We start from the raw sequence: 15,254 nt of genomic DNA, 5'->3' as shown, positions 1-15,254 counted from the left end.
CATGACACACGACCTGAGATGCCCAAAACCAGAGGGCTATCTAGATTTGAAATTGGGGCAGGGAGGAGTGATAAATATTTTAGGTTCTGATACAAGGTCTACTATAAGTCTTCAAAATAAGCTTCCATATTTCATATCAAATGTTTTAAGATCATATTAAAGGTGATGACAAATACATGGAAGAAAAATTCCATGAAAAGTTATTAAACACAAAGACATTGCCCTGGAACAGAAAGTGTCTAAGCAACAGTCTTCTGTGAATTGGAAAATTGTCCTGGAGAGGTATCATACGCTCGCTTTATTAGTTCACACTTTCCTAGCCTCTTTCTATTAGTTTTGTTGAAGACTTGATAAATGGACTGGGATAAATGGACTAGATGGATCCTAGGACCTGTTCAGTGCAGCTATTATCAATAATTTTTTTCTCCAGGGACTATACCTTAATATAATACACTCGACTTTGGTGACTTCGCTTGCCGCTGCAGTGGAGTTTCAGCACCTGCCTAAAAGTCGAGGGGGGGGGCGGGGGAGGACAGGGACACAAGAAGTTTTAAGTGACAGGAGGGACATATGCCACAGCCCTCTGCCATGGCAGCTATAGCTGTGGTGGGAGAGCCCCCGCGTGGAGATGCAGCAGATGCTCACAGAGGGGACTTTTCCGTAGCGGAGCTCCTGTGCCACTTCCCAAACAACATGTCCTGAGCCAACAAAAGCACCCTGCTGCTGGTGTAGCTGCAAGAGGGGCTTTGCCAGCATAGCTCTGATCACTAACAGCTATGATTTTTTTTTTCACACTTCTAGCCAACGTAGTAGGGCTGGCAAGCAATTGTCTTGTAGATATGGCCTTGATACGCAGCAACCAGCCAAACAGCTGTGAATGGTTGAACTGAACAGGACTCTGAAGAGAAAGCAATTTGCCTAGGGAAAAGAGGACATAAGTATATATCTGACCTAACTTAGCACCTCCCCTATTCACTGGCATTTGATGTAAAGCCCTGAACACTTTAACCCTTTTCCACCTAGGAGTTGCAAGGTTTTATGTTCAAACCTGTTAAGTTAATGTCCTCCTGGACAACAAATAGGAAACAAAAAAGATCCTTAAACGTCTGCTGCTCACATTATTATTAGATCATGTGGGGAAGGAAGAGGCAAAACACTTTTCAGGCCAGGTGAAGCAGCCTCACATTATGATTTAGTTGATATATCTGTAGCTATCCATGCATATTATGGAAAACAAATGTAAGTGTGAGAATAATTCCAATGCAAACTTAAAAATTCTAAATATAAATAAATGAGGAGTGATTTGTATTGAATCTCCGTTGACACAAATTCCACATTGTCATTCAGTGCTATGCTTCTCTTCAGAAAGGCATTTTTCAAAATTGTCAGTGCCTAACAATATACGCATACCTAGGCCTGCAGGGAGTGTGAACTTGGTATACTGTCAGCTTGCTCTTACACTGTTTCAGCAAATTTTGTGCTCTAGCAAATGGATTAATGTCTTGCTTCTGTTTGTTCCCTCTCCTTGGTGTAGCTCCAAGTGCCCCTCCTCAGTCTGTTACTGTCCTGACAGTTGGAAACCACAACAGCACAAGCATCAGCATCTCCTGGGATCCTCCCCCTCCAGATCACCAAAATGGAGTCATCCAGGAGTATAAGGTAGAAATGATGTCTAATGGGAGGGTTGTGTGTTTAAGGAAACAGCCTGCTTGAATTACAGAACAATAGTGCTGTTTATGGGTTTAGATTCTGAGAGCATTTACAGCTGCCCATATAATTACATGGAGAAAGAGGACTGACTGCTTATGGAATTTTTTTTTTTTTCTTTAAGCAGTACTACTGTTACTTTAAAAGCAAAAAAAAACATGAGCTAGATCTGGAAGAGAGCTGTAATTGCCAGCTAGCTTACAGTGCTTCTCTTTCTTGCTTTTCCCTGCTATGGAACAAGAAGAAGGGGTTTTTTTGTTAAGAGCTTCTGCACTCTGAAGACAGGTGGTGACATCCCTGTCTTAGAGTGCCTTCAATCTGGCAGAAGAGCTGACAGGAAAGATACCTCTTCTTTCCCCTGCAAAAATGCTAATCCTAACACTTCAAGGTCAAAGTCAAAGACTGTGGCTCTGGGAGGATACAAGACTTCTTCCAAATACTCTCTCTGCCAAGATTCACAACTTAAAGTGCTAGGTTTTTTGCTCTGAGGAACAGGTTGAACACCACTGCTATATCCAGAGTTTGTTATATGAGAGTTGCCTGCATTGGTTATACTTTTTTCTTCTTTGTTGCTATGATGGCTCAAAGTATCTACTCCTTATATATCATCTTAAATTTTGTTGTAGTCTATAATTCCCCACTAAGCTCACTTTTGCACAAGTATATTTTCACAACATGGAAAAAGTGCAGTGTGTTATTGGGGTGGAGGACTATGGAGAAAATGATCAGGCAAGGTTCAGCATTGTCACAGGCTTGTGACCATGGAACACACTGTTTGTTAAATAGCTTTGCTGTGCCTGGCTTGTATACCTAGTGTGAAATTTTTAATTGAAACAGAGCAGGGCAGCTTTCTTGACAATCCCACAAAGGGTGGAAGTGGTGGATGCAGCTTATTTCACACAAAAAGATGTAATTTTTTTCCCCTGCTGTATCTTGAGGGGATCAGCATCAAGAAGGGAGAAAGTGCTTGATTTTTAAATCAACTAATGGTTCAGCCTCTTCCAGCTTATCACTTGGTCAGAGAGATGCAGTAAATGCTCACAATATTTATGTTTAGTGTAGCACTTCTTTTGTTTTGCTTTTAGTCAATATCAAGATTTATTAATCCCAGTATTTTATTGATCTCATTTTCATATCAATTAATAATTATCTTTTGGCTTAATTAATCTTGATACTGACTCCAGTATAAGTCAATATTAACCATCAAGGGCTTATAGGCAAATAAGTAAAGCAGACTCCTAAACCACAAGATATGTAGATATGAAACAAAGTGTGCTGATGGTTAATAAAAGCCATGTTCCAGGTGAGTGCTCAGACCTCTAGGCTGTTTATAAAAACAGCTGGAGTCACTACCTGTTACATCCCTTCTGTGTTAGATTAGGTGTCTGCCTGATTAGTGAGCTGGCTACAGTGAATGTCATGCGAAAAGTCTAATACTTTCTTGAGTATAAAATGACTGCTGAGGTTTCACAGTACATTTTCTAACAAATTGAATGTAGATCTGTTGATTCCACTTCAAGCATCAGGGTGCCTGTAAATTTATGAATTAAATGCCTTTAATTAGGGGCATCTCATAGCTGTTTGTAACCTCAGAACAGGAACGAATGCAATAGTTTCTCACCCAAATGCATTCTGGCCTGCAAATAAGATCTACTTGCGCTTAGGAGAGCAAGGGTTTCTTTTGGCCTCCAAATCTTCCTCAGTGTCTCACAGAAAAAAGATAGTGTGATAAAACACTGAGCAGGGTCAAAAATAAGGGTAAAGAAAGCATTGCTGTTGCTTAGACGCATCAGGTGGTTGCTGATAGTGGTTCCACCACTAGTGCTTTCTTCTGCTATTATAATTACGTAGTGTACATGTGATATCTTTATGCATTGATTTTCTTGAGTGGTAGTCTTCAATAATACAGAAGCAGTATATGCAGATAACATTAACTGAAGAAGAATCCCTAAAAGGTCTTAGTTTTGAAACTTCTTGGGAAAAGCCTATGGAAAAATGCAAGAGGGAGACATAACACTCTGAAATCATAGACTGTTCTCATCACAGAATGCCAATTGAGATTATAGAGTGTTTTTTCTGTTTAATTAGAGAGTAATTGAGTCAGGAACTGATATCTGGATTCCTGAACAACATAAGTAAGCAGTAAAAAGTGAGTTTGTACTTATTCCATTTCAGAAATTTCACATATCCCTGTTGTGCAGTGAAAGGAAATTGAAAAGAATTTTGAAAATTGTTTCTTGTTTAGTACTTTAAGAAATGTTTCAACGTGTGCTTGTATTATTTGGTATCCTTTTGCTATTCAGAGGGAAATTCAGAATTAAAAAAATGTGGGGGTTTTTTAGGAAAGGTTTGATGGTAATCTCATTACTGAACAAGATTTCAATTAATGTATAACGCCTCTTTTTCACTTGAATGATTCTGGTCTGTGCTTCTAAGTAGTGTAACCGCAGAATTCGCACTCCATGGAGAGCCAGAGTCCAGAGGGTATTTGCAAGCAGTCTTTGCAGCTGGCTTGGTCCTATGCTAATGTGGGATAGCTTGCTGAGCTAAATCATTCCAATTCCAGCTGCTCCTGGACGGTAACATTGTTAAGAACTCCAAACCAAGTGATTGTCATGCAATACCTTGATATGTCGTATCTATGCGCGATTGTTTATGAGTATGAAGAATTTCGTATTTTTTAACACATCAACTTTTGTCCCAGATCTGGTGCCTAGGTAATGAGACTCGATTTCATATCAACAAAACAGTAGATGCAGCCATTCGGTCTGTAGTAATAGGTGGCCTATATCCAGGTATTCAGTACCGCGTGGAAGTTGCTGCAAGCACCAGTGCAGGTGTGGGAGTAAAAAGTGAGCCACAGCCCATAATAATTGGTAAGTGATTACCTGTTTTGTTGTTTTGTTTTGCCTGTTTCGACTTTCAGAAATGCTTTCATAAATCACTTATGGAAGCATAAAAACCCATGGACCAAAAGATGAGATTTGAATAGAGCTAGTTAGTTAGCTTTTAACATCCCACTGCCTGCTGATGTTGTGTCTTCTTTTTGTGCAGAGTTCTCGCAGCCAGTGGAGGGAAATATGCTCCTAAGACATATGAGAAAATGCAGATTATCTAGTGAAACTGATTTTTTTTTTTTTTTAATTAATTTACCACTTCTGCAGGTTGATGGATTTATGGAACTAACAGCTCGAGCTCCCTTTTCCTCCTGTTCAGATGACTGTGATATTGCCTTACTCGTACTGTTGGTGCCTAAGGCCCTGTTTACAGTTGGTTTTCTGAACATTTGAAGTTAGTGTTTCTCAGGTATCCCAAGCAGATGAGCTTCCTCTGTCAAAGAATAAGCAGCCTCTAGTCCAACTAGAGAGCAAAAGTAGTACTATCATCCCTGCCTTTGAAATGACTGTTCCTTAGTAGTGGTTTCCATGCTGAATTAATTTCCTGACCTGAGGGAAACACAGATTCTATTTCTTCGGAAATTCTTCTCAAGTATAAAATATAAAGGCAGGAACAATATGGGAAGGATAAAAATACGAGAAGTAACCATATTTAGCAAAACTGAATTGAGCTATGCAGAGCAGCACCTCTTTTGAGTCCATAATACAGGAATTTTGTTGCTTTTATCTGTGTGATCTAATTTAGTTATTACTTAAATGGGCTTTTGTTTGTTTGTGAGTCTTTTGTTGTTATTAAATATTTTCTTTCTTGAAAATGTTGTCAACACAGTGTCCCAAACATGGACTATTCCGTTATGTGTAGGCCTTTAGAAAAGGCTGTCCCCTAAGCATTGCTTAAATGTTTAATGATATTCAGGTTCCCTATGCAACAAAACAGAAATAGGGGTATGTCAGCTTTGAATATATTGTCACTGGAGAAGGAAATACAAGAGTGGAGGTGAAGGCAGCACTGGTTTTAGAAAAAGGCAGCCACAGAAACACCAAAGAAAAGAGGGGAAAAAGTTTTCTAGAACTGAAAGCAAGAAATTCATTTTTGAAAATGCAAGAAATGTGTCATCTAATAGGCCTGAATTTTGGACCTCTGTAAATAACTGATGTTGTGAGACTAGTCTGTCATTGCATTTGCTTTGAGCAGGACTTCTTATTGCACTAGAGAGTCCATCTAGCTAGGCACTACACACAGTGGGCTTGTTCCAGCAAAACACTTAAGTGTGTTCCATTTTAAGCACGTGAGTAGCCTTGTGTCACTTAACGTGTTGTGAGTTAAACTTGCACCAAAGTGCTTTGCTGGATGATTCCCAGAATGCTCAGCACCGCATCTGGGTACAACCCTTCATCCTGACTTTTTCCTTACAAAAAATGACTAGTATAATCAAGAGTTAAATGTGGGGAGATCTGTATTGTTGCAGGAAGGAGGAAAGGGACGTTAGGATGCCAATAAAGTACAAAAGAAAGAAAAAAGTTATTTGGCATTTAGAGACGTAACTTTACATCGTTAAACTTACAGTGATATTTATTTGTTCCTTAAATGATCCCAGAATGTCTGCTTCAGCAAGTCTGTCTGGTGGCATCTTTGCACATTTAAGAGTCCTTTGGATGGAAAGTAAAGGAGAGTCTTTTCTGTTTCAGTTGTATTTCTGTTCTCATTTCTGTTTTTCCTTTTGCGAGCCCAAAGCTGGATGTGGTTATTACTTGTATGGTCTGTATCTCCCTTTTCTTTAGGTCCCATTTTTCTATTTCTTATTAATTGCTTTCAGTTATTTCTCAGACTATAAATTTGCTTGACAAAGGCAACAGTGTTTAAGTGATACCATTTCTGGAAAATTTGAGTTGGTACCACGCAATGTTTGACTGAGACTCAAGAACATAAACAGCAGAAAAGTTAAGCCGTGTTGCTAAACAGTATGACTTTCATGGTCATGAAATACAGAGTCCAGTGTATAAAAAGAAATATGTTATTCTTACATAAAGGATATGTTCTTCTAAGAAGAAGTTTTTTTCTGAAAATAACTGATTTTCATGCTGGATAATCAACTACTGACTTCCCAGACCAATTCTAGATAACAGACCTGTGACAATTCAGAAAGTAAAACCAGAAGAATATGGACCAAGTAGGATCTATATTATTTCTTTAGTTAGAAATTCTGTCACTGTTACAGGAATCCTGTGCCTATACTTCAAGCAGGACGTTGAAAAATTTTATGGAAGACTCAAAGAGAATCAAGAATAACATTTTAATGGTCACTATTGATATGCTAAAAAATTTCACTTGGAAAACGAGAAATAAAATTGGAGATAACGGCAATGCTGGTTAATGGTATAGCTATTATTTCTCTTCGTCAGTTGGCCTGTTCACTCTTACATTCCATCATTGACATAATAATATGAGGAACAGCTGCAAACTTTCACAGTAATAGGTACGATCGAATCTGATGTGTCTAATTAATTTTTGGTCCGACAAATTAGTTTTGTTCTTCATTACTCTCCAATGGGAGGAAGACATTATATTTCATTATGTTTTTGTCTTCAGGAACAATGGAGCGTTACAGGTTGCACACTTCCCTTGTCTATGTTCTCATTAGTTGAACTGACAGCGTTGTTACAGAAACACCTGCAGTATATGAAATAGTACACTGGTACCTTGGATGACATATTTATTACTTCTGCTTAAATATTATACAAAGAAATACACAATTAATGCCGTTTGTTTCCCCAAACCCCAACCATTATAATAATTTTATCAAACGTCAGTGGGTAACATTCATCTGTATCCATTTATTTTTCAGTCATCGAATTCACAAAGCATATGTTATTTTGACATTTAAATGAGTTATTACTTTTGCAGTTGTAATTGCTTGGCACTGAAGGGTAAGAGCAAACAGCCAGACTGCAAACTTTAGAAGGTAATGTGGAGACAGATTGCACCTTCTCCTAGAAGAGAAGGAGAACGTAAAGTCCACGGAAAGCTCTCCCCAGGCTCTCTGCAGTTTGGTCTCGCATCCTCCATTCTCAAAAGACTGGTTTCTGACCTTGGAGAAGAAAACGGGATCTTCAGACTTTTCGGAGGCTTTAGTGGAAAGCAGTTGTTCTTTTCTTGAGTCTAGCAGCGTCCGCTCCCAAAGCCAGTGTCTCTGAAGCCCTTCCCTTCCCGCTCTTCTCCATGGCAGCACGGCTGCCTCTGAAGCAGCGCTGACATTACCTGTTTCCTCACTGTCCCGCTGCTTTTACCTCTCCTCCAAAGGGCACAGAAATTAACTGAAAGTTAATGGCAATTAGAGCAACATCAACTCCCATGCTGATTTCTACTAGAAAATCAATTGTGTGCCTGGAAGAGCATGCTGTAGAGTGCCTCTTTCTATTAGTTTTACTCTCAGCGCTTCCTCTTTCAGCACTGGGGTGCACCTATGGATTGGTTCCATGGGCAGAAAAAAAGGGGAAAATCCGATAAAGGAGCCACTGCTGCCTCACTTGTTTTCCTTGTCACAGGTGCTCACTGAGTTGTATTCTCTCTTACTGCATCAGGACTGGAAACCATCAGGCCTTTGGCAGGAGCAAGACAAAATAGGAAAGTATGGGAAAGGACAGCTGCAGCTACCAGGCCCTGACACTAGTAAAGCTTACCAGCATGGCCAGTATAGACTGGTACATGGTATCAGTACTGGTGTACTTCCTTTTTATAGATTAGCAGGCATAGTCTGTCAGCATCCTTCTGGGGGACCTATTTTGTTTGTGGGAAGCCTGTTTTGTTTCTTGCACGGAACTACTGAAAGCAAGCCAAGCTCTAGCACAGTTTCAACAGTCTGTTTGCAAAAGCAGACGGTCATCATTATTAAATATTGACATGGTGCTGAAAGAGAGAAAGCTTAATAAAATCACCGAGATCATTAACAGTGTGATAGCAATGTAATGCAGCACATAGCATTTCTTCCAGAGTAACTCAGTCCAGCTCTGAACACAACGCAGGGCGTGAAGCTGGGGCAGCGCTGGGGCAGGGAAGGCACGCTCAGCCCGACCGGCCCTCTGGCAGGGATCCTCATTCGCAACTTGACTGGTGTAAACTCTGGATCTCTTGCAAAGAGGTGTCCGCGGAGATAAAACTGGAAGTGTCAGACGTCGCACATCTGCTTTAGCCAGCAACCTTGTTTGTTTGCTTTAGGCTGAAGCCACTGTGCTGACACAGGGGCTGTTCTGTTGAAAGAAGTGAGCGGTAAATTTAACCATTGCTGAATTATAGAAGAGTGATACATACATTTTCACAGCAAGGCATAATGCCACAACACTTTTAATAATTTCCTCTGAATGACCATTTCAGTGTTTTATTGCCATATTCTACTACCTTTACGTGTGTGAGATAGACTCTCATAATTGAGAATCATAGTATTTGCATCCTTTTTTGTCTCAGTAGAGTAGCTACTCTTGCAACTCTTCACCATGCATACAGGCATCTGATAATACTGCATAAACATTTCAAGGATTGAGCTATATAAATGCTTTTACCAGAAATGATGGATAATTCTTTCACTAATTTCAAAACTGCAGATGTGGGCAGTTAATATCAAATGTACATATAATCAATATTCATATTCTTTGCAGAAAAATGTGTTCCGCATTTCCTAATTTTAAAACTAACCATTTTTGACAAGGGAAGGTTTGAAGTAGAAAAGTGCTGGCCCTAGAACGGTATGCTTTAACATTTCCTGAATTTCCATTCTCATTTTTTATGAGCATTTGCTTTCACACCAGACACCAAGCTTTTCCTTTTAGAAAAGTTCCCTTTTAGAGAAAGGGGGGGTGGAAAACAATGGGAGCATCTACTGAAATTTACAGTTTTCTAATGGCATAAACACAGTTTAAGATCCTATATAGTAATTTCTTATGCATGCCACTTTAATTGGTATTCCATGTCATAGTTATTTCTTACGGGTTGATGTTAAGAATTTTTCATGCCTATTCTACGTAAAAAAAAAAAAAAATAGCGTCTGTTGCTGTGATTGTTTAGAGCTTACAGTTAACTATGCGATTTTCTGCTTTCTGTCAAAGCTGGTGCATTTAGGATTTGTATGGATTGTTTTCTCCATGAAATAGTTGCTGGAAAATGCATCTTTGCCCCAGTTGAAAATACATATACTTTATTTTTTATTTTAAATTTGGAAACTCTAGGATGCAGCAAAAACAAATGAGTTAAGTAAGACTTTTTGGCATGCTGACAACAATGACAGAATGAACTGTCTTTTGATGTTGTAGGATATTTTGTATTTGGATTTCTCATTTGGAAAAAGCTATTTATTGGTTGCTTGGGTTTTGGTTTTTTTTGATTGGTTTCCTATGATCCATTTTCTCATCGTTGTATTCTGCCTATAATTATGTAAAAATAAACTGCGAGCATGTATATTAAAAAAAAGGCTCTGGACTGTCATCTGTTAGATTACTTGGGACAGTGCTATAGAGCTATCTTTTCAAGTATATGTTTGCAAAATTGCAGTGGATTATGGATTTACTTTCTAGAAACATTGGTTTTCAGGTGTGCATTGGTACTCATTAAAGCTCTCCTACTGTGGATAATTCTTTTGAGGTGCATTACTAGGTTTTTTAATTTTCAATTGCAATACTTGGTTCCTGTTTGTATTACAGAATCCGTAATAACAACGTTCTGTCGAATTTCTTTTGTGCAGGAGGTCGTAACGAAGTTGTCATCACTGAAAATAACAACAGCATAACTGAGCAAATCACTGATGTTGTCAAACAGCCTGCCTTTATAGCTGGCATCGGTGGTGCATGTTGGGTAATTCTGATGGGTTTCAGCATCTGGCTGTACTGGCGCAGAAAGAAGAGGAAGGGGCTCAGCAATTATGCTGGTAAGAACAATAACTATTTATTACCATCTCATCAGGTTCTATCATGAAGAGAACAGGTGCTGCTAAACCTACTTAAAAAACATGTTGAACTTACAGCAAAGGTGGCCTGGGTGAATTTTGTATGCTTGTTTTAAATGTATGCTGTGAAAATGCTGGTGTATGAGAAGCTTTAAATGCATTGCTCGGTACCACATTTCATCATTATCATAAGACAGTCTTTATTTTTACATCTCCAGCACATCTAGTGTAAAAAAGTACAAAGAGGATTAACTGTACCTCTTGCTCCTTGCTCAGAAGGCACTCTGTTAGTGGTCCGGCTCCATTTATGTGCTCAAAGGTGAATCAGACTAGACCCTTACAAGGAAGGTTAGAAAGAGTATTTGGTCTTCTCCTTCTTCATTCCCATGCATTTCCATGTCTTTTAAGCCATGTGCATGGGAAATGAATGGAGGTACTTCATCAGTGACTTCATACCTATAGCTGGAGGAGAAGAGAGTAATGTATTAGACAGAGAAGTGTGGTCAAAATTTACCTATGGCAGAAGCCATAAAAAGTTTTGTCTTGGAGGTAGAACACCTCAGAATGCCCTCACACTATGGTCCCTCTTGCACCAAATGTGTTGCTCCAGTTACAAATTAGTTTTTGAAAAGTACATTTGGAAAAATAAATACATTTGCCAAATGAAAATATCCCCCCCCACCACCCTGTTTGTTTTGTGTATTATTCTGTGCTTCAGGATTCTTATGGATTTTCAGGAAGTCAGGTGAATTACCATAAAATGGGTCGCTCTGAAGCCTAATGTAACACAAAAACGCTGTTCTTCAGATATTGGTGTAAGTTCTTCTGTAGTGCTTATTAACATTTAAAAAGAGAAAACATTTCCTTTTTGAGCAAGATTTGCACAGTTGAGGACACAGCATGTTTACTGTGGACATTATATCACACTAAAGTTGCACTAGTACCCTTCTATTTACAAGTTATCACATGCGAACCTGTAGACACAGGTTCCTTAAGGGGCTGAGCATCTTTAACAACTTGCCAAAACCCAACGTTCATTCCCTGCTTGTAGCCTAACAGTCCTATGCCTCCTCACCTTGGCGTTAGCCATCATCAGACTCCTCAATGTCCTGACTGGGTTCACTAAACCAGAAGGAAACTATTCTATGTTGTTTTTCAATCCTTCCTGCTGGATTAGTTTTCCACTGGCTTAGTGAAACAAGGTGGCCCAAGAAGAAATCAGATGAGCAGTGGAAACAAAGGGAGGAGAGACCCTTTCTCTTGGACTGACTCGGTTTCTGTGGAACCTCACCTTGTTTTGCCATGCGGTCTGTATCATTCATAGGTTATGCCTTTTGCTGAGTTGTTTTTTTTCTTTCCTTCAACAGCAATGACTTTTACTCTCTGAGAGATGGGGTGGTGTTAACTGAGAAACTACTATATATCACACACACCTACACGTGTTTATATGATATATCAGTCTAGATCCCAAGATTTTTCATATTAAGAGACAGCTGTACTGTTATTCCTCTTAGGAAACAGTCCTATACATAAAATTTGGACACAAGCTAAGACTACTCTTTTTTTTAAAAGCAGAATTCTTAGCCCTGTATGTGAGTTGGTATGTTGGGGGTGGGGGGAGGAGACTGAGAGCAGTGTCTTTTATACCTTAAAATGTATAGCTGTAAATAATTGTAATAGTCATTATAAACAGTGTGTCTCCTGCAACTCATTCCTTCTCATGATGTTTGCTGCATCGAAGTGTGATGTGAACATTGCATCATGACACAGAATTCCCATCATCAGAATTATGAAATAGTGTATGCTTTCAGCAAAGAAAGTTCATACCAGATCATGCTTCAAAATTCATCCTAATGTTTACAATTTAGAGAATAGCATGTCCACACAGAAATTCTTCAAATGTGACTGTCAGAATTCACTGCTCACCTTTCCAACCACCATTTCTCATTGGCTGCTGGCTGGTTAGTGCTTTAAGCTCAACTGTTATGTCCTGCTTATGATATTCATCCACAACTGAGTAAATTCCAGAGGAAACTCGTGCCCTGCAATTAGCGCTTGTTATCAGGGTGTGTAACTCACAATGTGTTTGCTTTCTTGTTTTGCAGTTCAGTCCTTCACCTTCACCCCTGCAGGTACTGTCCATTAGTCTGTCTCTTACCTCACCAACACATCATTGCAAACATTAGCTATCTAAGTGTTTATGAACCTGTGAGATATGCAGAATTAAAACCAAGTACAAGGAGAAATACTTCTGCTGCCTATCTGTGATAAAAATGTAGCATTCATTCTCCTAGTGATTCCAGGGGAACATAAAATCTACCACCATTTAATGTCTCTGTCATTGTAATTCTGCATACTTCTTACTCATCTAACTCCTCAAAATAATGCAGTTTTGAAAGTAATTTGCAAGACAAGATGCTTGAACTAACTTAACATAAACAAGCATTAGTCATACATAACTGAATTTTGATTTTAAAGCTCAAAAAAAGTATCTCAAATAGTTTTAAAGATCTAACTAGAGCAATGGAACTTTCTCCGACTTTAGCTGTTAGTTGCATATACGTTGGCCTTACCATGAGGTGTTCAGATCTTCAAGCAATCTAGTGATTAACCTATGCATGCATTGCCTTTACAGTGTTTCTGGAACTGAACCATTTGCTTTTTTTCTGCCTGCCCAATTCAAAGCTGATATCCTAGTTTTCCTATCTTTAATGAACATGGCATACGGTAGACTATCATCGTAAGCATGATTAAAGATATGTAAAGAATAAATGAAGTGTGGCTGAAACAGCAGGTTGCAAACAGCTTAGTCAACATATGGATAGCCAGGAAAAATAGAGTATACAATTAATAGTAATAATTAATACAAATAATTAGCCTCTGCTCTCATACCTAAGCCCAAGATTCAAAAACTCAGAGATAATTATACCTCAGTGTTACAGTATAAAAGGCTAATAAATCTCAGCATTTTTCAGAAGTCTGTAAATGTTTTTGCGTGTAGCTTGCCCCCTCAGTTGCACTTACCAAAGCTCTCTCTTCTTCTGTCCCCTCTGCCATCCATGTGATAGAGGCCAGTCTTCCTACTGCACCACTGAACTGGTCCTCATGCTCAGCTAGCTGCTTTCTCGTTCTTGCTTATCTTCAGCCACAGCTTGAGTGTTTAGCTTAGCAGGAAAGAGCAGATGACTGTTGAGGCAGATGAGTGAAGGTGATGGTGTCTACCCCAGGGGCCTGTGACATTGTGAGGGAGAAGTGTCCTCGTGGAGAAGCTCTGGGGGCTCAGGAATTGCTCCTCTGGCTTCTGGGCAGGTTTGTGCAAGTTAGTGTAAGTCGTGGCACAACACATCCTACCCTAAATGCTTTACTTGCTTTTCTTTGAGACACAATATAGAATTTTTTCCAAAATGAAATAATGCATCTTTGCATTTGGTTCCTATGATTATGCCACTGTCAGCTGTCTGTAACTGTGGTGAGTTTTTTCCATTGTCTTTGTAGCATACGTTGGCATGACACAGGGTTGTGCTGGAGCCACAGTGACTGTGCGTGATTCAGCACAGCTGATCCACATGTGCTGGGCAACTAGGATATGTCAGAGTCACTGCCAAAAATTTGCTTTCTTAAAAGTAGTTTTGACATCTCATGGACTTTATAGAACTATAACAGCACATAGTTCTATTTCCTGGCCTATAATCCTTTCTGGAGGCAATGAGAACCTAAGTCATCCAGTGGTCAAGTCCAAAAAAAAAATCATTCATTTAAAAAAAATGTTGTTCTTATGAAAGAACATAGTCCATGTTTTTTATCTTTAAACCCAGAGTTCCCTAAGAAACCTCGTTAATTCTCTAATATTTGAATTTGCCATTGGTAATGTAATTTAGACAAACATATCTATGCTTCTGGAAGTTTGATGACACTCACAACTGTATGTTGTTCCCTTCAAAGTTATGACTCCTAAACTGTTTTGTTCCAGACCTAAATATTTAGACAGTGGTATGTAGGTTTCAGAATCTCATCAGACACAGCTGTCAATAATGTTTTACTAAAGATGAATTTATCCTAATATGCTCAGATTTTAGAAGGCGCATACTTTTTGTTCAGACATCTGCTTTAAATTGTTCCTTCAGAAAGTTTCAGAATGTGGAGATTTGACTGTGTAATAAAGAGAATTGAATGTATTAGTGGAACATTCATATACTTACTCTATTTCAGACACAAAACAAAAAACTATTTTTTCAGTTATTTCTGATGTGAATGTTTTTTGTTTTGTTTTTCTTCGGTTGAATTAGCATATGTGTAGAACTTAAAACACTAAAAATAGTTGTTTAAAAGCCTGGATTCTGCAGTTATATAATTACTTGCTAAAAATGTTCTTTCAGGTCGTTTTCAGATTATGGGTCATTCACTGGGACTATTGGTTATTTGTATTCTGTTATTAGGCTCCTAAGAGGTATAATTTCTGCTGTGTGACTAAACTACTGTAACACTCTGTGTATGAGAAGAGCAAACAGCAAACGTCACGCAATTGGTAAAGATTTGTGCCGGAGAAGAATAATTGATTGAGTTAAATTCCTTAAGCTTTCTGTCTTTGTGAACATTTTGATAAGCACTGATTGATTGCTCAGATGGTCACAAAAAAAGTGACATTGAAAATTATAGCTAAATCTTTTTACTTTGTTTACAGTTGAACTGAGCCACAATTCTGTACATCACTATTCTT

The 15,254-nt window shown here is 38.7% G+C and overlaps 1 protein-coding gene across 15 annotated transcripts in view; it reads left to right on the top strand.

The window, feature by feature from the left end:
* The window catches only part of ROBO2 (roundabout guidance receptor 2), a 470,469-nt gene that overhangs the window by 395,066 nt on the left and 60,149 nt on the right, over positions 1 to 15,254 (top strand). For all 15 annotated transcript variants that reach the window (XM_087756937.1, XM_087756931.1, XM_087756935.1 and 12 more), the window contains 3 exons: positions 1,535 to 1,659; positions 4,412 to 4,583; positions 10,337 to 10,519. In XM_087756937.1, the coding sequence (XP_087613063.1) occupies positions 1,535 to 1,659; positions 4,412 to 4,583; positions 10,337 to 10,519 (480 nt within the window). The remainder of the gene's footprint in view (positions 1 to 1,534; positions 1,660 to 4,411; positions 4,584 to 10,336; positions 10,520 to 15,254) is intronic.

Source organism: Nipponia nippon, unplaced genomic scaffold (genome assembly GCF_047370975.1).
Source record: "Nipponia nippon isolate SJK-2023a ecotype South Korea unplaced genomic scaffold, ASM4737097v1 scaffold_2, whole genome shotgun sequence".
Taxonomy (NCBI): domain Eukaryota; kingdom Metazoa; phylum Chordata; class Aves; order Pelecaniformes; family Threskiornithidae; genus Nipponia; species Nipponia nippon.
The sequence above is the reverse complement of the archived record's forward strand: the minus strand, read 5'-3'. Positions and strand labels throughout refer to the sequence as shown.